The sequence below is a fragment of the Microtus oregoni genome, unplaced genomic scaffold, assembly GCF_018167655.1.
Source record: "Microtus oregoni isolate MIOR12 unplaced genomic scaffold, Mior012 000004F_ref0000308, whole genome shotgun sequence".
Lineage (NCBI taxonomy): Eukaryota > Metazoa > Chordata > Mammalia > Rodentia > Cricetidae > Microtus > Microtus oregoni.
In genome coordinates this window covers 36,741,468-36,763,701 of record NW_024543063.1, presented here as the reverse complement: position 1 = coordinate 36,763,701, position 22,234 = coordinate 36,741,468, and the positions used below count along the sequence as shown (strand labels likewise).

The 22,234-nt window shown below is 48.3% G+C and overlaps 1 protein-coding gene across 3 annotated transcripts in view; it reads left to right on the top strand.

Annotated features, from left to right (window-relative positions):
• The first annotated feature begins 512 nt into the window (after positions 1–512).
• Positions 513–22,234, top strand: part of Gan (gigaxonin) — a 58,922-nt gene continuing 37,200 nt past the window's right edge. For 2 of the 3 annotated variants that reach the window (XR_005974134.1, XM_041649594.1), the window contains exon 1: positions 513–704. Coding sequence is in view for 1 of the 3 variants with exons in the window: in XM_041649594.1 (XP_041505528.1) it covers positions 538–704 (167 nt within the window). In the remaining 2 variants the exon portion in view is untranslated. The remainder of the gene's footprint in view (positions 705–22,234) is intronic. The other variant, XM_041649595.1, reaches the window with a different exon arrangement.

The window sequence follows — 22,234 nt, the reverse complement described above, 5'->3', positions numbered from 1 at the left end:
AGGAAGCGCTTCTCTCGCTTCACCCACATCTTCAATGAATGCTTCCTGCAGACTCCGCGCTCTGCCCAGGAATAACGGACGTGAACGGAGTAAGTCCTCAGCTTCACTCTGCATCTCAACTCCGTCAACAATGATAGTACTCGGATAACCGAGACTCGGATTCGTATTCGCTTCCGCCGATCAGCTAAACCCTTCCTCCCAAAAGCAGCCCAAACTCCGTCCTCCCTGGGTGCGCCCGCGGCTCAGAGCCCAGCCCCGGAGGAAGAAGGCTTCTGATTGGTTGCTGCGAGATGGGGCGGAATCCGGGGGAGGCGTCGCGGAGAGATGATGCAACGTCGCGGAACCTTAAAGGCACCGACCGCACGCGCCGCCGATGGCGCAGGCGCGTTGCTGGGCTTCCAGCTCTGACTCCAGCGCTACACTGAGTCCGGTCGGGCGGACGCGCGGAGTGGACGGCGGGGACGCGCGCGGGATTCGGGCCGGCGGGCGGGCGGGCGGGCGGGCGGGCCGGGTGGCGGCGGAGGAGCTGGAGGTGCGATGGCCGAGGGCAGCGCTGTGTCCGACCCTCAGCACGCCGCGCGCCTGCTGCGGGCGCTCAGCTCGTTCCGGGAGGAGGCGCGCTTCTGCGACGCGCACCTGGTCCTCGACGGCGAGGAGATCCCGGTGCAGAAGAACATCCTGGCGGCGGCCAGCCCGTACATCAGGTGAGCGGGCGCCGCCGCCCATCGCCTCCGCATCCCTCCCTCCCTCTGGCCTGGCCGCCCGCGGATCCCGTGGTTCCGCCGCCACGCCTGTCGGGGACCCCCATGGGCCTCTCCCGGAGGCCCCCTCCCCACCAAGATCGCCCTGGCCCCGGAGACCCGGGAGGTCTGCAAAACCCCAAACGCGGTGTACAGGCCGTCTTGGGACCCGCAGCCGCGAACAGGGCGGGGCTGCTCCGGGAAGAGCTGCTCGTTCGCCCCGACAGGCCCCGCCCGGCCCGCCGAGCCCCGCAGAAGTTTACCTCCCAGTCACCGCACAGTGGGCAGGGCCGGGTTCTGCGCGGGGAAACCAAACAAACACCCGCGGTGTTGGCCGAAGGAGAACCCCGTAAGATCTCGGTGGTACCCACCCCCACCCCCACCCTCAAAGCCCAACTGTCAGTTTGCCACTCCCTTGTTACAAAAAGGTTAAACTGTTGCGAATTTGGAAAGACCCACCGGGATTCTTTGGATACATTGTAGTCGAGGACCCAGAGATTGTAACCACCAAGAGAGCACTGTAAAACTTCAGCGACCAAACCTTAGCTTGATTTACCAGGGTAGTGAAAAGGTTCAGACCCAGCTTATAGCATCGGGTCAGAATTTGCAAGGAGGCTGCTGTCTTTTCTTTAGCAACTTTGCTTCAGGCAAAGTGGGTTGCTCTTTTAATACCGGAGGCGGGCGAGCTAAAAGCTGGAGAAAGTGCCCAGTAAGCTGGTTAAATATAGACTAATGGTAGACAATGTCACTAGAATTGGCAAGTCAGAAAAAGGAAAATTATGTGTATGCCGTTCTGAGAGCTCTGTCCCAGCAGAACTCAGCACATACGCTGTACTTTAATCTTTGGTTTTTGGAGACATTGGAACTTAAAAGCAATCCAAGTGCCCTTGAAACTTTTGGCTTCTTCTGTCCTAGCCTTGCCTTGTAACATTGTGCTCTTTGTGGACTAAGGGGTCAGGTGTCTTTGTTAATATGAAATTTAGATCACCAATATGACAGCTCATAGCTGGCAGTTCATAGGTTAGGACAATCAATCAAATTAGATCTGCAGGCCAGACCTTTCCCGGATCCAGAAGCAGTCCCTGTTTGGGAAATGCTTAGGAAAACTCCAGTGGATTCGATATTGTTGCAGATCCTTCCGTGGCACCTGCCTCTAAAGTTGCTCATCCTGAAACAGTTACTGTCTCCGTCTTTCCTCATGGCACTTACCACTGTAACAGAACCTGTATTTTGCTCATCTTGGTGCATCTTCCTCAGCCACAATGTAAACCCAGGCCAAGGATTTTTCTTTTGTTTCTTACCCAGCCCTTCGCAGAGAAACTAGTACTTGGTGCCAGAATAAACGCATCGAATGAATGATCACCTTCCTTTCATTGGACATCAGAGGGTTATATTAGCTGGCTGGCTATGCTCTGGGCTCGATGTTTGGAGATCTGCTTCATGTTTCAACTCTTAACCTGCCTAGCTTCGAGTTGTTGGGGATGACTTAGTCCTGACTCCAGCTCACTCGTGACAAAGGAGGGACACAGTGTGTTTTTGTGTCATTTAGTCTTGGAGGCTCCTACAAAGAAATGAGTTTCAGACACTACATCTCCACACAAGTCTGTTCCCTGGTTAGGAAAGATCTCCTGTGGTTCATGTCTGTCTGTCTGTCGCTTCCCAAATAAAGGATAGATCTTCTGTGGTTCATGTCTGCCATCACTTTCCAAGTAGAAAAGTATTACCTCAGAGGATCTGAAGTATATCAGGGTTACTGGTACTTAGTGGTTGAACTAGGATTTGAATCTAAGTTTATGGTGCATAGTCTCTTGTTCCTACTGCTCCAAAAGACAGCGTGGCCTGTGTTTGGATGTACTTTGGAGAACACCAAGATTGATGGTTTATAGGATGTTGCCATTTAAATGCTTGTCAAGCATGGTCATTCATAGACTTGAGTTTCATCTTTAACCAGTTTTTTGCAGTTGGTTAACATTTTATGTTAATATTATGTTGTGCTTAAAATTACACATTGTTAACATTTTATCAATAAATCAATTTTTAATATAAATATTGAATTTTCTTTATTGGAAGATTGTGTTAAATTTGACTACTGAAATGCTAGAATTTTGTGGTATTTTTAGATTATCAATTTCAAGGATATTTCAAAGTATCTGAATTACTAATTAAAACACAGCTTGGTTTTTTATTCATTTTTACAATATTTTTATTGGATAATTTCATACTTACATGCAGTGTGTCTTGATCTTGCATTTTAATGGTTTTTTAGATTTATTTTTATTTTACATGTATTCGTATTTTGCCTGCATGTATGTCTATGCACCATATATGTGAAGTGTCTGCAGAGGCCAAAGAGGGCATTGAATCCTCTGGAATTGGAGTTACAAATGGTTGTGGGCCTTGTGGGTCCTGTGTTCTCTGTAAGAGCAGCCAGTGCTCATAACTACTGAGCTATCTTTTTAGGTCTCTAGTTTAATAACTTTTGACCCCAATGCTATTGGACTTTTCTAATGTAGCTTTGTTGAAATGGCACTTTCGAGACTACAGTGAAACAATATATAAGCACTTAGAGTTGGGTTATGTCTGTGCTTTGTGGTTTTGATGTTTTTGTTTGTTTTTATTTTCTTTCCTTTTTTTGGTTTTTCAAGGCAGGGTTTCTCTGTGTAGCTTTGGCTGTCCTAGAACTCACTCTGTCGAACAAGCTGGACTTGAACTCATAGAGTTCCATCTTTTTCTGCTGCCTGAGTGCTGGGATTAAAGACATGAGCACCACTGCCTGTCTAATTTGTGATGTTTTTAATCTGCGAATCTAAAAGTATGAATTTGTTCCCTGTTCTTAACCTAGGTAGAAAAAACGTCATCAGAGGTCTAAAGTTGGGTGGTTTAAGAAGCCAGATCAACTTTGCCACTCCAGGAATGAAGGCAACTTGATTGACATATAGTCTACTTACTACCCAAAAGTCTTGCTACATAATGTACTGGTTTAATCTTTTCATGTGCTTTTCCTTGGTTTAACATTTATTTTTTTTCCAGTAAATAGCCATTCCAACCATGCGACATTAGAAATATTTTAAGTAAAAAAGTCAGAAAACTCAGTTTCAGCAACAAATTCCTTCTAATTACCTGAAAGGTCTGAGGTTGGGCCTGTGTAGAGGGTGTCCTGAAGTTTGACATCATGACACTCAGGGGAGATGGGCAGGTTCTCCCATGATTTATCACTCAGCTCTGAAAATGGAAATGGCACCTTAGAGACTCGGTTGAAACAAAATGAATATAAGCATTTATATTCTAGCAGGCTGTTTTCCCAGTGCCATCCCTGGCTGGCATTTGCTTCTGGCTTGTTGGGAAAACTATGTCTCAGTGCAGCTAAGAGCCCTAGAAAAGGACAAGACTACACTCATAGACATGATGCTCCCCCGTCTTTTCTGCCTTAGCAACTCTGCCTTCCCCAGGGAATAGCCTCTTGGGTTATAGGACATTTCTTTGGAATACTGCAGAGCTTGCCTTGCTTTCTGAGGCTCTTCTGAATCCAGCCCCATGTTGTTGACCTGATGGAAGCTCTGAACCCCCCACTTCAGCTGTGCTTGGAGACGATGCAGGTGACAGGGGTTTGAAAATGACTCTTTCTGTGCCTGTGAAGTGACATTAAAGTGGCTCTGTACAGAGGTCCAGGTCCTGGAAAGTCCGGTGCACCTTCCAGATTTTTATACATTTCTGGGGACCTGTTACCATACTGTTTAGCATTCAGTCCTGGAGAGCACAGAGTTACCACGATTTTTTTTTTTAATCTTTGATGAGTCAGTCAGCAATGGAAATGGCTTTGTTTCTTTGCTTTCTGGTTGGTCTAACAAGGGTGGAGTGAGAAGCCTGGCCATCTGAACTTTTGTAGGACCCAGTTTCTTTATATGTGGGGTGAAGTTGACTGTGTCACACGAGGCCAAATTCCAAGTAACGTGGAAGCTTGTGGCTCGTTTGCTTTGCACGTGCATGGTGGAGGGATAGTCTCTTTCTAGTTTTGTGTGTTGTTATGTGTACATGTGTGTGGTGGAGGGATAGTCTCTTTCTAGTTTTGTGTGTTGTTATATGTACATTGATGCTGAAGTGCTCCCCTTGCCTTGCGCTGCAGGACTTTGTCTGGTGTTGTGTATGAATGCAGCCGTAGCATTGTGCCATAAGGAGCATTGTGTCATACTGTTAGCTTGGGTACATTCCAGGCCTAGTTATTGGCAGTCCTGCGTTGACATCTAGATCTAAGATTTGACTTATGGATGAATGGTGTGGAGGAAAATACTGAAGGAAGTTAGCCTCAGCTTTAGAGGGGAGCCAAGTTTCATAGTGGCATAGAAACTGTCAACGTCCACTCTAGGGATGGCTGAAAGTTTAAAGTCACTGGGATCTAAGGACTATCCCTAGTGTTGTTCACTATATACAGAGCATGTGGTTAGTTCCCAAAGCCCTTTTTCTTGATTCACTTACACACATAACTAAGTAACCTTTAACCCATCTTTGTTTCCTTGATGCTGAAGCTGAGCCACCCAGGCATCCGCCCCCACTGAGGTCCTTGCTGTGAACCAAAGGCATTGCAGAGTGATGCTCTCCAAACAGTCTTTTGATTTCCTTGACGTTTTCATCTTTTCCCAGCACTTTGAGTTTGTAGTAGCTTCTGAACAATTGCCAGGAGGGTTCTGAGGAACCAGGGTCGCCTACTGCATGTCTTAGGATTCTTCTAGTAGGCTGGGTTCTGTGGTCTGTCTGAGTCTGCACCACTCCTTCAGGCTCATGATACCCTATCCATCTCTTGTCAGGATCTGGGGTGGGGGGTGGTGGTGGTGAGTCTTTTATCTTTTAATGGATCTAGGTCTCATGTGTTTTTATCTGCCTACTATAAGGCTTTCCTAGCAACTGCTTGAAAGGATAAGTCTGAAGCTCTTAGAGTTAAGTGTTCTAAATACGCAGCAGGGAAAGGCTCTGTCGTCAGCCTGGTGACTTGAGTTTGATCCCTGAGACCCACATGTGGTAGAAAGGAAGAACCAACTCGTAAAAGTTGGCCTCTGATCTTGACACACATACTCTGTTACATGAACAAGAGCTTGCATACACATAAATAGATAAATGTAATTAAACATTTTAATGCTCTTTCTTCATCTTATTTGGTTAAAACCCATTCATATGTGAGTTTTTCAAGGGAACTATTGTAGTCATGACCCCCTCAGACCTCCGGCGGATCGCCAGAGTATCCTGGTCTGGCTTCTATGGCAATAAGCACTTGCCAACTGGTGCTGTTCTTAGGCTTCATCCCTTTGGCTAAAGGTATGTGTTTGTGTGCGACAGCGATTGCCATGGTGTGGTCATGAAGGCCCTGATTAGAGAGGAGGGTTTCAAATGCAGAAATAAATCAATACAGTTCTCGTTAGACTGTGGCTGGAACATAGAGGGAAGTGTTGCTGTCCGGTGTGGGGTGCCATTTGGAGTTAGCAGTACAGCTCAGCTGTAGTTGGTGCTGTTTGTCTGATTGATCCGTCCTCTGTTACCCCGACACTTTTGACCTTTGCTTATGTTCTGGATTTTCCCATCTCCTTCATCATCCTTACAGTAACCTCATTTTATGGTTGAGATCCAGTAAAGTGCTTTTCCACATAGGAACTCTGAAGCCTTGGGAGTCAGAACCACGCTACCTATTATGCGATGTGCTCATCCGTTCTTCTCGTGCTGTCAAAGAGGGACCTACAACCTCCTTATAATCCATAAAGGAAGCATAATTAAGACAAATGAGGAGGCATTTGGTTCGAGTAGCAGGCAGCAAGTCTCAGAAAGCTGCCTCATCTTTTCAGAGGAGAAAGGCTATCATTTTGTGTACTGAAGCTATAATATAAATGAATAATTTGCAAGTTAGGATTCTGGGTTAAGGGCGGAGATGCGGGGGCCGTGGGCTGTGACAAATGGCAGGCTCTGGTTACAGCCGGAAAACTAAGTGCTTCTTCCCATGACTTCTTTGCCTCCTAAGCCACAGAAGCCTGAAGAAGGCAGGGGATCAAAGGCTCAGGTGGGATGGCAGGCCTGTCCTCACAGAGGCGAAGGCTGCGCATCCTCAAGCAGTGCCCTTGACCTCACGCTTGCAGAACAGAGTTGGGCTGTCTTCCAGGGCCTTACTGCAAACAACCAAACCACACGGTGATGGGCTGATGTTTGCCGCTCCTGTATCCCGTGGGAGTCAGTGATGACAAAAGTCCCAAGTTGTCACAGAGTGAAGTGGGAAATGTCCAAGCTAAAAAATCTGAACTATCCAGAGCCTGATCCCTGACCTTACGTCATATAGGTCAGAGTTAAACGTATAGTGACATAAAATTGCATGAATTTTGTTGGTGTTAGGGTCCATCCACAAAATAAAAAATAACATAAAATTACATGAAGTGTTTTGCTAGTCTTGGGTCCTATCCCCAGAATATCTTCTGTGTGTGAAAATTCTAAAGTCCAGACATCTTCCTTTCCTCTGCTGGTTTGACCGAGGGAAAGTCAGGCTGTGCTCCTTACTTGCCATGCTCCATCTTCCATCATAGGAGAAAAGGCATCTGCTTCCTTCTCAGAGATGTCAGGAAAAGAATACATAGGTCAAGTAAGGTTTTGGCACAGTGAATGCGTCATTGGTAAAAAGATAAAGCCTTTCTAAAAAAGAGAGGGAAGGAGGGAAGGAAGCAAGCGAGTGAACGAGCCCCAAGGCTTGGAAGGTGGCGCAGTGGGTAAGAGTGTGTTTGCTGTGCGAGCCTGAGGACCTGGCGTCAAATTCCCAGCACCCACATAAGATGTGGGTGTGGCAGCACGTGTTTGGCCAGTGTGGGAGTCAGTGGATGCTCTGGGCTGGCTGATGAACTACAGGCTCTGTGTAGGAGACTCTCTTAAACAGCGTGATGACAACTCATCGAAGCTCTCCAGAGCCAGAGGAAGGCACCCGGAGTGGATCTCTCACCTTCGCAAACCCCTGCATTCCACAGAGCTGCACACAACGTGAACACTCGGTGAAGCCAGCTTGCTGGCAGTGTGTGTCCTAAGTGGGAGACAGATAGACTGGTTTAAAAAATCTGCTGGTTAAGAAGCACCAAGGGGTGCCATCTTTTGTTTTCCTTCTTGGAGTCCGCATCCTGAAGGAGGCAGACACTCCACTGTGCCATATTGTTCCTAGCTCTTTACCAAGAAGCATTTTCCTTCTCTAGGAACAACTTGAAAGAGGATTCAGCACTAATGAATACATTTTGAAACCTGGTGTTTCTAGTCATATTCGCATTCATCATGACCAGCTGCCTGTGCCTCTGAAGAACTGAGTATAGCCTGTTCTGTGGGGCCTACGGGATTCCCAGACTTCTGTCTCTTGAGTGGTTTGTGTTGTTCAGTCTCTTCACTGCGCTCCAACCTTCTTACCCAGGCCTAGTGACAAGTGAGGTCGGAAGTCTAAGGGCAGGATTTCAAACAGCAGTGAGATCCTGAGAAGAGCCGCAGATACTGTGTCTGCCATGTCCTCTGCCGGCTGGGGTCCAGCTAGTACTTAAGGACAGCACCAGAGACAGAAGGACCCCAGGCTCGCTGCATAGGTTTCCTCTCTTAGTAAAGGGAACATTGCTATGCTCTAGCTTTTCCTACAGGGGAGCTGATACAGGACAGGACAGCTTTGTCATAGTTTTTAAAGATTTGTTTTCAAATATCTTTGTGGGGGGGGGCGCACTTTGGAGCCCCTGGAGCTGGGTTACAGGTGGTTGTGAGCCACCCAACCTGGTATTGCTAATAACTTAGAGCTGTTCTCTGAAAGAGCAACTAACATTCTTAACTGCTGAGCCGTCTTTCCAGCCCGTACTCATTTGTCTTGAGGTAGGATCTGAGCTCTGCAGCCCAGAATAGCCTCAACCTTAGGCTCCTTCGGCCACCATCTCCCGTGTGTCAGGGTTACAGGCATGTCCGTACACCCTCCTGGTGTGGATTCCCTTTGGTATGTGGCTGCCTCATCTCTGTGCTCTCCTACCTGCCTCCCCAACAGCTCCTGTCTTGGTTGGGCCGAGGTCCAAGTCTGTCCCCTACATAAAATTTCCAATCCATATTATTGGCATGGAGATGTCTACTGCCACCTTCTCCTGCAGTGGGGCCCGAGAGCAGAAAGTCAGATGCTTCCTTCCATCCCCTTGTGGGCAGAAAGGGGGGCTAAGGACGGTATTCACCACCATAATAGTCAGAAAGGGGGGCTGAGGACGGTATTCACCACCATCATAGTCAGAAAGGGGGGCTGAGGATGGTATTCACCACCATCATAGTCAGAACGGGGGGCTGAGGACGGTATTCACCACCATCATAGTCAGAAAGGGGGGCTGAGGATGGTATTCACCACCATCATAGTCAGAACGGGGGGCTGAGGACGGTATTCACCACCATCATAGTCAGAAAGGGGGGCTGAGGATGGTATTCACCACCATCATAGTCAGAAAGGGGGGCTGAGGATGGTATTCACCACCATCATAGTCAGAAACTTCAGAAATGTCATCATGGGCTTCATACACGTGTCACACGGCTAGTTAGGGTTAAGGGAGGGAGAAAAGGACACATTCGTGACACCACTCAGTTCGTGCTGAAGCTGACGTTTTGTTGCAGGGTTGTGAGTGGCATTGGCAAGTTCTCGGGAAGAGATTGTATAGTCTCGTTTTGTACTTTTGTTTAAGGGCCACTCTGAACAGGGGTAGAGGAGTCTGGGTGGAAGCAGGAGCCAATGGTGAGACAACTACGCTTACTCAGAGAGAAGGCAGGGTACTCAGGGGTCAGCTGAGGAGTTGGAGCAAAGGGGCTGGGTCTTGGCATTGGGACTTGGTGGAGAGGAAGACAGAAGGTAGCGAGCAGACATGTGGGTGGGCCCAGGTAGCTAAGGGGTGCATATGGAGGTGAGGGGTTCTAGAAGGCTAGGTCTCTTTGGTTAGGTCCTTATTCAGTCTTTAGCTGTTGTCATTACAGAACATGCCCTGGAATGTGGTGGAGAATTGTCTGCTGTGAGGCCTGGCAAGGGAGAGAATGGGTTCTCACTCCATGGCAAGAAGGAGGCTCCAAGTTTGGCTGATATCGGGGATTGAGGAGAAGTTGATGCAGGGGCGGGGGAGCTAACCACAAATAAAACAAAATAAACAGAGAATGAACAGGCATTGGGGCCTGTAGAAAATAGTCCCTCAGAGCCTCGCTCTCGTGTATGTGTGGCTCTGTCCACTGTGACTGGTCTCTGCCCTCCTGGACCTCCTGCTACTTTGGAGCAGCTAAGTTCATGTCCATCCTCAAGACCTGCTTCAGGTGGCTCAGGGGCGAAGTGCTTGCTGTGCAAACTGGAGGACCTGAGTTCAGATCCTGGCACCCACATAAAAGCAGAAGGGAACAGACACAGTGGAGTGGCTGCTTTGAAGGCTCATCATGTAGTCATCCAGACTAAAGGTGCTAGAGGCGTAAGAGGATCTTCTGTGCGTGAGGGTTAGACAGGAGCAGCCTGTGAGTGCTGGTGCCGGGCTTCAGCATGCTGTGTGCGCTGCCCTGTGAGATGATACCTTTAACCGAGCATGTCTCTTCATGGCAGAGTATATGTTAGTGTGGAGGGAGACAGACAGAGCAGCCACCTTCCCCCAAGAGTAACCGGTGAGGGGGCCCTGGTGTTGTGCTGTTGCTCTGGTGCAAGAGGCCTGGGAGCGGAGAGCGCTCTGTTCAGAAACTCGCTGCAGAGAGCCCTTGTTCCTGCGGGGCTGGGGACTTGAGGAGAAGCATTCATTCCCTTGACAACACTTTGGAAAGCCATGTGCAGCTTCAAGTTGTTTGGAGACAGTTATAGCAGCGGGTTACAATTAAGGAGCTGCCAGAAGCATGGGAGTAGCTGGGAGCTGGAGCATAATGCTGTAAGTAGAGCCACCTCCGAGGGGGTGGGGCTTGAGCTCTGTTTGTCCTGCTCAGACTGTCCCCCTTACGAAGGCAAAACAGAGGCCCCTTAGAGCTCCTGTAGCACTCTGGTCTGGACTTCTGTGAAAGATAAATTCTTGGAACTCCTACTGCCCCTTTGTTTTTATTCAGGAGGCTTGCTATATCTGAAAAGCCACAAATTCTCTTCCTCCTCCCCCTCTTCCTTCTCACTGTTCTGTTTGGAAAGAAAATGGAAAGAGGGTGTCTGTGGTATTTAGTGCCATTTGTATACCGTGGCAAAGAAGAACCCGATGAGCTTTTTTAATGAGGAAGAGAATCTCCTCACTGAATCTCTCCCGACTCCCACCCTGTTTCTGTCTCCGCTACATAAGGAGAAGTACGTCTGCATGGATAAGCCAGGAGGAGCCTAAGCGTCCTGACACCTGTCTTCAGCCTGTTGGCCTCCAGAACTACATAAAATGACAGGCACAGTAGCCACAGCAAAGGGGTGTGCCTTTGACGTGACCTTTTGCATGAAGTCGCAAGGTCATTGAAGGAGCCACGTTTCAATGGCATCTAAAAGAAATTAATTCCCAAGTAGACAATCTGGAGGTGTTGACACGTCTCTGCACGAATCTGTCTCTCTTGTGTGTTTTCTAAAGGTCGGGGTGTGACCAGGGCAGGGAATCTGCCTTGTTTCATTCGAGAAAAACTTGCTTCAAAAGGTGCTGGATCACTATTCTGCCTTTGAGTTCATCTTGAAATGTTAGCATGTGTTTTCCCGCTTTGCTTTTGAAAATGTAAATGTTCCTGCCTGACTTTGGAAATGACAAAAACTGGGCTTAAATTGAGAAAATGTATTTCCCATGCAAAAATGGAAACTGTCATAAGAAACCAGCTCAGTTCATTTCTGAGTGAGTGAACTCACGTCACGTCAGATCTTTCGATCTCAGTAAAAATGCCCATAACCATGCTGGGCAGTTGGTGTGTGTGAGCCAGGGTCTCACACCACAGCCAGGATGGCCTTAAACCACAGCTGTCCTGCTTCTTTCCTCTTGCAGGGATGAGCCACCGCAGCCAGCCGGCTCATTGCTTGCCTGTGCTGTCTGTTGTTATATCCTGCAGCTCTGCGTACGGTCATTTCCCGTGCTCTCGGTTGATGTTCCTGTATCCCTATAAAGCAGTCAGAAAATATGTCAGCTCCCTTTGCTTTGTATCTTGTGGTGTAGGTGAATGAATCTTGAGGACCTTTGTTCTGGGTGGACCTTTGAGCTGGGCTGTGAGAAGATAACCACTGACCAGAGAGACTACACCATATTTTTTTTTCCTGTAAAGACTACACCCACTATCTTGTAAAACCACCAGTGATGTGGGCCTCATTTTTAGAAGACCTGTCACCATTACTTAGCACTTTTGGAAGTGAGTTCGCAAGATCATGGTTTTGCCTCTGGTAGACTGAAATTTAAAATCATGGCAGTTGTATCCAAAGCAGGGACCGGCAGGCTTTCTCTGTAAGGGTCAGAAATGTTGAAGTCTTGGTGGTGTCCTGTGGTCTCTTGTTGCATACTCTTCATCCTAACACACTTTTAAAACATAAAATCTGCCTTCACTCAAGCGGGCAGCAAGATGAAACCCAGTACCCCTCCTGCCACAGGGCTAGAGCCTTAAATGTTCGGACAGAAATGTAAGCACATTCTCTGTGTATCTGTGTATGTGCTTGTCCCCAGGTGCAGTGGCACTGCGTGTGTGTCAGGATGAGTAGGGAGGCCAGAGGTAAGGCCAGGTGTCTTCCTCGATTGTTCTCTACTTCCTCCCTTCTCCTCTTCTCCCTCCCTTCCCTCCTTGACTTCTTTATTTGAGGTTTGTGGGTATACACACACAAGCAGGTGTGCCATGCAGAAAGGCCAGAAGTTGACTTTGGCTGTTTTTCTCTGCTTCTTTCCACCTTATTTTTGAGACCAGGTCTCTGACTCAACCTGGAGCTCCCCAGTTCAGCTAGACTGGCTTCCAGGGAGTTCCAGGGAGCCTCCTGTCCCCACCTTCCTAGAGCTGGGGTGTCAGGTACTTGCTCCCCAAACTTAGCTTTTTACATGGGTTCTGTGAATCTAAACTCCTGTCCTTCTGCTTGTGTAGAAAGTATGTCACTGAGGCTCTCTTGGTGCTCTTTTGTGTGATGCTTATCGTCTTCTGCTGTCGCGACTGGACACCCCCTCCTTCACTTACAGGAAACTCTGTTTCTTCACCCTCCTGTTCTGTCTCCTTCTCTGGCTTTCCTTCCCTGCAGGGAAATGTGCCTCAGTCTCCGCATGCCTCAGTAGAAAGCACAGTGACTCCGTGTCACTCTGACGCATCTCTTCTGAGGGTGCCTGGGCTCAACTTCCTAGTCAAGGCTGTGTCCCCACCTACCGTTTTGTCGTCACTCTGTAGTTACTTGCATCTCATGGCTCCACTAAACCCGTTCTTTGAAATCAATCTCCAGATCCAGTGGAAACTATAGACAGACTTTTCTTTGGGCCGCCAGCTCATAAAAAATGACATGGAGACTAATTATTAGTTATGAAAGCTTGGCATATAGCGTATCCTTGTCCCACTAGCTCTTATAACTTAAATTAACCCATGTATAGTCATCTCTGTTTTGCCACGTGACTTTTCCCCCTCTTCCGTCTCACACTTCCTGTTTCCTCTCTGTTGCCTGGCATCTCTCCCATGCCTAGGTTCATATCGTCTCCTCTCTGTCTGTCTGTCCAGAAGTGCCACCTAATCTCTTCCTGTCTAGCTATTGGCCATTCCGCTCTCTAGTAAACCAACCAGAAGGCACAGTATACAAAAAGATTATTCCACAACAGATACCAATACATTTCTCCTACTTGGCCTGTTTATCACGGCTCATCATTTTCTTGACTGCTGGTCTCTCTATGCTCCTGTGATGTCTTTGTCTGTGTCCCCCACAGTCGGCTTCCCACCTTTCCCCTTCCTGCCCCTATACTGCAGTCAGGCATAGCATTTTGACCTTACTCCTCCTTCCACCAGCTACAGCAGCACTGTCTGTGCCAAGACACTTGCTGACCTCCTCCCTCTCCCAAGTCTGAAGGTCACTAACCTCATGCACGGCCACCTTCAATCCTGGTGGTCACACTCCTCCTTCCAAGTAGGTTGTCCCCTGTCCCTTTTCTATATGGTGTGTGGGGTGGGCACATCTGCGTGTCCACACAGACACTAGAAGAGTGTGTCAGCACCGTCATCTGCTGCTGGCTACATACATGTCTTTTGAGACAGGACCTCACCCTGAAGCTCACCGTTGTGGCTGGACTAGCCTGCCAGCCAGGTCCTAGGATCAGCTGACTGTGACCTCAAGCACATGGAGCCACATGTCCAGCTTTCATGTGGGTGCTGGGGATTTGAACTCAGGTCCTCCTAGTTTAAGAACAAGTCCTTTTACCCACTGAGTCATCTCCCCAGACCCTTATTTCCATCTTCATTATTACTGGGTATTTATATGGGGAGGTGGTACACAGCCAGCAAGTGTATGGAGGTCGGGGACAACTCTGTGGGGTTGGCTCTCTCCTAGGGATGGAGTCAGGTCATTGGGCTTACAGACAAGTTCTTTACCCACTGAGCCACCTCACTATCCCCTCCATTACCTTTAATGTGCTACCAGGCTCCCCAGGAGAGAGTTGAGAGCTGTTGGCGAAAGGCCTCCTCCCCTCTTTCCCTCAGCATCTAATCAGTGCCAAGGCATCACTTCTGGGCTCTGGAGTCTGTCTCCTCCACGCCATAACTGCCCACTCAGGCTCCGGCTTCCATTGGCTCCAGGCTGTTCCGGCTCCCGCTGGCCTGCCTTCCTCCACGCACAGTCCCCGTCTGTCTTCCACCCTGTTGCCGCCAGAGGGAGGCTTCCAGAGTGGAATCAGATGACATTTAAAACTCTAATGTCTTCAGAGACCTAGTTGGCTTGGTGCCAGGGCAGGAAAACTCTGTGAGCCTGAAGTGTTTTGTGCTGAAAAGTAGGAAGGGACCCAAAAGAGTCAGCCTCAGAAAAGGCCGGTGGCTGAGGTAAGGCGGCTTGAACAGCAAGGGACTGTGCTGGATTATAGTTAGAGTAAACTGCCATCCATATGTGAGTGAATGAATGAATAACTGAATGAATGTGTTGACAAATGGGACAGAGGAGATGCAGTGTGTCTCTTACAAAGGCCTGGAATAGAACACCTTGGAACTAAGCATTAAAGGTGGCTGAAGCAAGAGATTCGTGAGTTCAGAGCCAGGCTAGGCAAGCTCAAAGAGCCCAGTGTGTATTGTTCGGGAGACAGGAAGGTAGCCAGAGAGAGATGGAGCGGGGACATCATCCTTGCCACGGTGGTCATTGTTGCAGGCGGATCCACTGGTGGGTACTGAGCACTGGGCAAGAATTTGAGAGAAATTGATTTTTATATTTTCCCAAATGATCTCCGATGTGTTTATTACCTATGAAAGGAAACGTGGTGGTTGCAGTGGAGAACCCTCGGAACCATGTAGCCCACTGACCCATAGGAGACGGCTCTTCCCAGTAGATACGGGCACCTCAGCATTTCCATAGCGTCCCTGCCCCTAACCTACAACCACAGTGTGACCATAGAAACTAGCCAACCCTGACTTGAATGATGCTGTACAAGGTAACTGGCCAGCTCTGCAGAGCTGAAGTCTAGAAAGACGAGAAGAGGGAGCTGAAGAGATGGCTCACTACCAGCGCTCACTGCAGAAGACCCAAGTTCAGTTCCCAGCACCCACTTCAGACAGCACACAGTGGCCTGTTCCAGATGGCCTAACATCCCCTTCTAGCCTCTGTGGGTGTCTGCACACAGGTGGTGCCCGTAAACCCGCACAAGCACATACACATACATATATACACACATACACACACACATACACACATACATACATCCGTCCTTAAGAGCACTATTAAAAGACATAGATGGGGAGGGTCACAGATGGGTCCACCTCTCTGTGGCAGTCATCAGCTGTTCCTTTTTGGCTTGCATGCTTCATAGGGTGGCCTGTGACTTGGGCATAGGTTTGCCTCTGATGACAAGCCATGATAAGAGTGTGACCTTCTGTGTGTTTCAGATCTAAAACACCGTGATGTCAGTGGTGTCCTAGCACCAGCTGTTTTTAGTTGGGTCACAACTGGAGACATCTTTTGCCAATGCTGCTTTTCCTTTGTAACCAGGAAACAGATCTGGGGAATGATAATGATACCCACTGTCCCTTGCCAGTTTCAGCATCAACCTACAGTTTGTACCATCTTTATTCCTCCAGTGTTTATTAATTTCTTTTCTTACACAGCTGGATTGAAACAGTACCATTTAGTAAGGGGAGCATCCAGTGGAGGAACAGACTTTGAGCAGCCTGGAAAGAAGAGAGTTGTGGACAGTAATGTGTGACAGGAGTGAGTTAAAACCTGGATTCCAGGAGTTGATAACACATTTGATTTTGTTCACGCTGTTTGTTTAGAAGTGCTGTTGCCATGGCTGCTGGGGGGGGGGGGGGCACCAGCTGGCTCTCGAAAGTTTTGTCTACCTCACATTCTCACTGGGACAAGGAAGGGTTAGTTGCACAAGACTAAGCCAAATAGTTTGTACTGTTGGGGTCATAGGCTGTGTCTTTCTCTGGGGGAATGGCTCTTTCTGCTTGGAGGTCATTGTCTCTTGTGAATCTTCATTCCCATTGTTCCTGGGATGCCGTGTGTGCTGCTTGCTACCTCTCGATCCCCAAACTCCTATATACACTGTAGATGTTTCCATAGCTGTCCTGTATATGTACATACGCATGTGTAGCTTATGTGTGTGTACATATGTACACATGCTCATAGAAGTCATGTATAATACATCCTACCTTTTTTTAAGATTTATTTATTTATTATGTATTCAGTGTTCTGCCTGCATGTGTCCCTGCAGGCCAGAAGAGGGCACCAAATCTCATTACAGATTGTTGTGAGCACATGTGGTTGATGGGAATTGAACTCAGGACCTTTGGAAGAACAGGCAAAGCTCTTAACCACTGAGCCATCTCTCCAGCTCTCCACCCTACCTTTTTAGACAGGATCTCTCCATCTGTATCTACTCCCACAAGGCTCAGGAAACATCGCAGAAAGAGTCTGCGCCGAGGATTTGGAGGAGTGTGCTCTCTTCAGGACTAAACAGACTGACGCACTCATGGGCTCACAGCGGCTTAGGGACCTGCACAGGACCAAGCCTGCCAGTAATGCCAGAGTAAATGGGGGCGGCTTCACCCAAGCTGAAGAGCTATTGTCAATTGGTGTTTGCTGGGGGAAGGAAAGTCATGAATATCAGGGATGTGGCCCCTGCTGGGTTGCCTGTGCTCATGCAGGCAGCACTGATTGGACCCAGTGGGTTACTGTTTTTTTTAGAAAGGTCATGAAGGTGGGAGGAGCATGTTTTGTGGGGTCCAGAGGGACTTGAGGGTGGAATCGATCGTGATACATTGCGTAGACTGGAGAGCCATCTCTGCTGCTAAGAGCATGAACTTCAGAGTACCCAGGTTTGCTTTCCAGCACCTATATGGCAACTCACAACTGTCTCCAGGTTCACCCTCTTCTGGTCTCCATAGGCAGCAGGCAGGCAAAACACCAATACACTTAACATAAATAAATTTTTTAAAGATACATTGTATATGTATATGGCATTGTCAAAGAATAAGTTAAGGGATCTGGAGAGATGGCTCAGAGGTTAAGAGCACTAGCTATTCTTCCAGAGGTCATGAGTTCAATTCCCAGCAACCACGTGGTCCTCCTAGGTACCTATAATGAGATCTAGTGCCCTTTTCCGGCATACAGGCATACATAATAAATAAAAAATTTTTTTTTAAATAATAAGTTAAGAGCATTAATTTTTTAAAAAGACTAAGTCTCTCAGCCCCACCTGTTAGTAGACTGGCCATTCAGCGAACTTTAGAAACCTGCCTGTCTCCACCCCAGCACTAGGGTCACAGATGCTTGACCAACCACACGTGGCTTCTTATAGGTGCCGAGGATCCAGACACAGGTCCCCATGTCCCACAGTCTACACTTTACCGGCAGCCCCTACCCCAACCCTCTGTTAAGTTCTAATACATGCTGAATTCCCAGTCTCTGTTCAGAAAACATGGCCTCCCTATGTAAATTCCATCTTCCTTCAAGTCACATGGCTCTCAAAGACAAACCCTTAGCTTTCTCCTGTGGCACAGAGCACAGCCAGTGCAGTTTCCTTCTGCACAGTTGAGGCCAGGCTCCCCGAGGAGAGCGAGAAGCACCCTTTTGCCTGTGCCACAGCCTGGGGAGGGTGTCGGGAGGTGGGACCACAGCACCTGAGCTGAGGCCCGGGCTCTAGAAGCCTTTTGGAGTCCATACCACTTTGTAAATTTGGGTTTCCCAGCAGCCATAGTGATGGTGAGCATGGGACATGGAAGCGCAGGAAGATGAGGTTCAGCTAGCTGGCTCACAAACAGAAGCCTCCTTCTCAACCAGCCTTCCAGTGCAGCTGCCGTGCGAGGGCACCAGCCAGCTGAGGGCAAGTGTGTGCACCTTAGACTTTCCAGTGCATCTGGCCTGCTGAGGGCAAACATCCTCGTCTGGGCAAGTAATGGTGAATGCTCTCAGCTGCTGTGCTGGCCACTCGTGCCCTGTCCAAACAGCTGGGGGTCATTTCATTCCAGTCACAGGTTCTGCGGGCTTGGAACCCATCAGTTCCCACTCTGGTTGTGTGCTCAGTGTCAAGTCCTTATGTGCCGAGGACCATAGTATTGGTGTGGGGTAGGGCAGTGTGTTAGGTCGTTTTCTGTTGCTGGCAGAGCAGCTGAAGGGAAGAAAGGTTTATGTGGGCTCATGGTTTGACGTTATGGTCAACTGTGGCCGAAAGAGCAGGGTGGTAGAAGCTTGGGGCCGCTGGTCCCATTGCATCCGCAGTTGCGAGCAGAGAAGGTGGATGCTGGTGCTCAGCTCACGATCTGCTTTTATGCCGTCCAGGGCGCAGACTGGAATGGCGCCACCCAGAACTAGGGTCTTCCAACCTCAGTGAACCGAGTCTAGATGACTCCTTACAGGGGCTAACCTAATCTAAATCATTTTAGGTCCTGTGGAGTTGACTTTGTTAACATCACAGGCGAGCTGCAGTCTGTTTTCATGGCAGTTGATGTGAAGCAGGTGCAGTCCTGTAAAGACGGATGCGAACAGGGAAGAGATGGTGAGGGTGGCTGTGCAGGGAAGAGGAGATGAGGGCAGTTGTGTAGGTGGGGGGGTGGTACCAGAGTATGCAGATGTGGGGGAGAGGCCCTAGAAGCATTCTGGGCAGCAGGAACAGGCCAGATGAGCCAGGGGATGTCTTATATTTATTATGCAATCTGAAGCTGACTGAGTCGGTCTAGGATGAGAACCAGGTGTTTGATTGGCTATAGCAGCTCTCTAGAAGATTCTGGGAGGTCAGCCCATGGAAACTACTTGTAAAGTCATTCAATACAGGATCTGTATGAGGGAAAATTTTGAAAGTAAATAAGCACCATATTCTTGGGTACAAAGAAGAAATGGCTGGAGGAGAATCAAAGTGAAGGGATAGCATACACACTGTTGATGTCACCCTTTGAAATGCATTTGGAAGCTGCAGAGACAGTGCAGTGGTTAAGAGCACTTGCTGCTCTTACAGGATCTGAATTCAGGTCCAACCACCCACATCTAGTGACTCAGAGCTGCCTGTAACTCCAGTTCTAGGGGACCCAACACCTTTTCTGTACCCCACAAGCACATATATGTACATGCACTTACCCACACACATACACATAAATGTTTATAAAATGACATTCAGAATCCAGCAGCCTGGTGCCATTTCTTTCCCTCCTTCTCTTTAATACTGCATGGGCAGCCCCCCCCCCTGACTTCCGTCGCTTGTTCTCACTTCCCTTTTGTGGCTTGGCTACAGAAAACACACTAAGAAGATCCCGTGGTTCACCTAGATGTGGTGGGGCTGTGCATGAAGCTTGCTTGGGTCTCTAGCTCCCAGTGCACAGCCCCCCTTGCTTAGGCCTCCCTCTGAGAGCTCTGTCAGTCTTGGGACCTCAGTGTGAATTCTTTCCTCCTGTGTCTGGGAGGAGCTGGGAGGTAGCTGCTGTGCTCCTGCTGGAGCTCATGCCATCCAAAATCTGCCAGAGGGTACCATCTGCTGATTGAAGTGTTAGCAGCAAATGATACTGCCTCAGGTGGAAACAGAAAAGACCTTTGAAAAAAACAAAACAAATATCAGCCTTTAGGGACTGGAGAGATGACTCAGCAGTTAAGAGTGTGTAGTTCTATTCCATAGGACCTGAGTTCCCAGCATCTGGATCAGGCAGCTCACAATCTGTAACTCCAGTTCCAGGGAATCTAGTGCCCTCTTCTGGCTTCGGTGGGCACTGCACTCATGTGCACAAAGCTATGCTCAGACACAACTAAAAAAATTTTTTTTAACTAAACCGTATGTCTTAGGGCGATTGTAAGTCGCAACAAAATTGAGAGGAAGGAACAGGAACGCTGCATCTCCCCCGAGCCCACGTATGCACAGTCCCCCGTCCAGTACCCTCACATCCCCACTAGCATGGCATGTCAGTTCAATTTTGCGCACCTACATTGACTCCACATGGTAACCCAGACTGTGGCTCACATTGGGTTCCCTCGGGTGGGTGTGGATTTTGTGGGTTTACACAAATGTGCCGATACACATGCTTGCCAGTACGGTGTCACATACAGGGCTTTCACTGCCCTAAACCGTTTCATGTGGCTTCTGGAAGCTCACAAAAACAGAAAAGGGAGTCTGTGAGGGAGTGTCACCTGTAAAACACATTCTCCAAAGAACAAATGACTAGTTTGGGGCAAAAGTGCTGGCACAGGCTGTCTCCGGGCTCCTCAGAAGGCCTGCTTCATAGCCGCAGAGTTCCAGGTGACACGAACATTGCAGCCTTGTGATTCATGCCATGAATCACCCCAAACCACAGTGCCCTGACTCTGTGGACATTGCATTCCCTTCCTGAAGGGAATGAATGTCTGCATCAGCAGAGAAGACAAGCCCTGTAGAGTTGCTGTTTGTCACTGTCCCGTCTGTGTGTGTCTTGCTTTCATGTATGTATGTATGTGCACCACATGTGTGCAGAAGAGGACAACAGATCAAGTTATTAGAAAGTCCTGCCTATTTGATTCTCCTTCACTCTGTTGCGCCTGAAATCATCAGGTGGTGATTTTCTTTGTGGCAGTGCATTGGCTATTTAATAGCAACTAATAGTTTAGAATGTTACAGATAATTGTTGGATATTATGTTGGTTACATCTCAGTTGCTGTGAGAAAGTACCCTCGAAAATCAACCTAAAGGAGGAAAGGGGTGGTTGAGCTCATGTTTTCGGTCTATAGTTGCTTAGCTCAGTTGCTCTAAGTCTACTAAAGCTGAATGTTATAGAAGAAATGTTTGTTCAGGCAAAGCTGAAGAAAAGCTCCTCCAAACCCATAAATCCAAGTACACAATGCATGGGCTACCCATGAGGTAGAGCCCTCAAGATCCTGTGACCTCCCAAAGGCCCTGGATTCTGTTTGCAGGGGGCACTGACCCTTCAACAAATGAGTTTTAGGGGGACACCAAAGAGCATTGTTTTCTTTCCAAACCTGCTGGGTTTCCTGGTAGGAGTACAGTGATAAGAAGTCTTGCCTCTGGCCTGGGAGCTCAGCAGAGGAGCTAGGATGTGGCTCAGTTGGCAGAGTGTCTGCCTAGCATGCACGAAGCCCCGGGTGGCGGCACCACCTAGGCCAGGTGGGTGTGATGATGGCACAGCTGTGATTCCAGCGCTCAGGTGGCAGAGGCAGGAGGATCAGAAGTGTATTGTTTTAGAGCTAGAAATACATGAGATCCTGTCAAGAGGACGTGGGGACACACACACACGTACACACACACACACGTACACAGGCACACATACACATATGTACATACTAGAACTTGAACTTAGGTCTGTCACAGTGAAGGGGACATTCATATGTGTCTTGCCAGTCCCAGGGGGAGGATCTACAGATGTGTGACTATAGAGCAGCTGGCCCTGGGGACTGGTCACTCGGGGTAGCAATTAGGTCTGCTCAGGTGGTGTTGTGGTGGGGGGCAGACGGAAGACAGAAGAACACGTGAATTTAAATTAATATTAGTTTTGTTACTTAGTCTCTAGATGTGTAGAGTATAAAATTAAGTTTTCATGGGTTCTGAAAATGACTCCATTTTTTAAAAGCCTGGAGTGACATAGTTCATATTTAAGCTGGTCATTTTTCTCTCCTCTCAGTCATTTCTGTCCTACTACCTGTTCAGAGAACATGGCACAGTTTAAAATGGATCCCCTCTTGTTGGAAGAACATGCAACAGTACAGTTATTTTTAAGTAGATTGTCAAAAGAGCAATGGTGAAAAGTTTGCAGTGGCCTTTGCCCTAGGAGCTCAGCTCCCTCATCCTGCAGTGTCTTAAAACACAGCACAGCCAGGCCTTGTTTGGACATAAAGGTGAGAGAAATCCACCCTCGCTAAGCATGTCTTTAATAGCCTTCTGTGTATCAGTCCAGGTCAGAGAAACAGC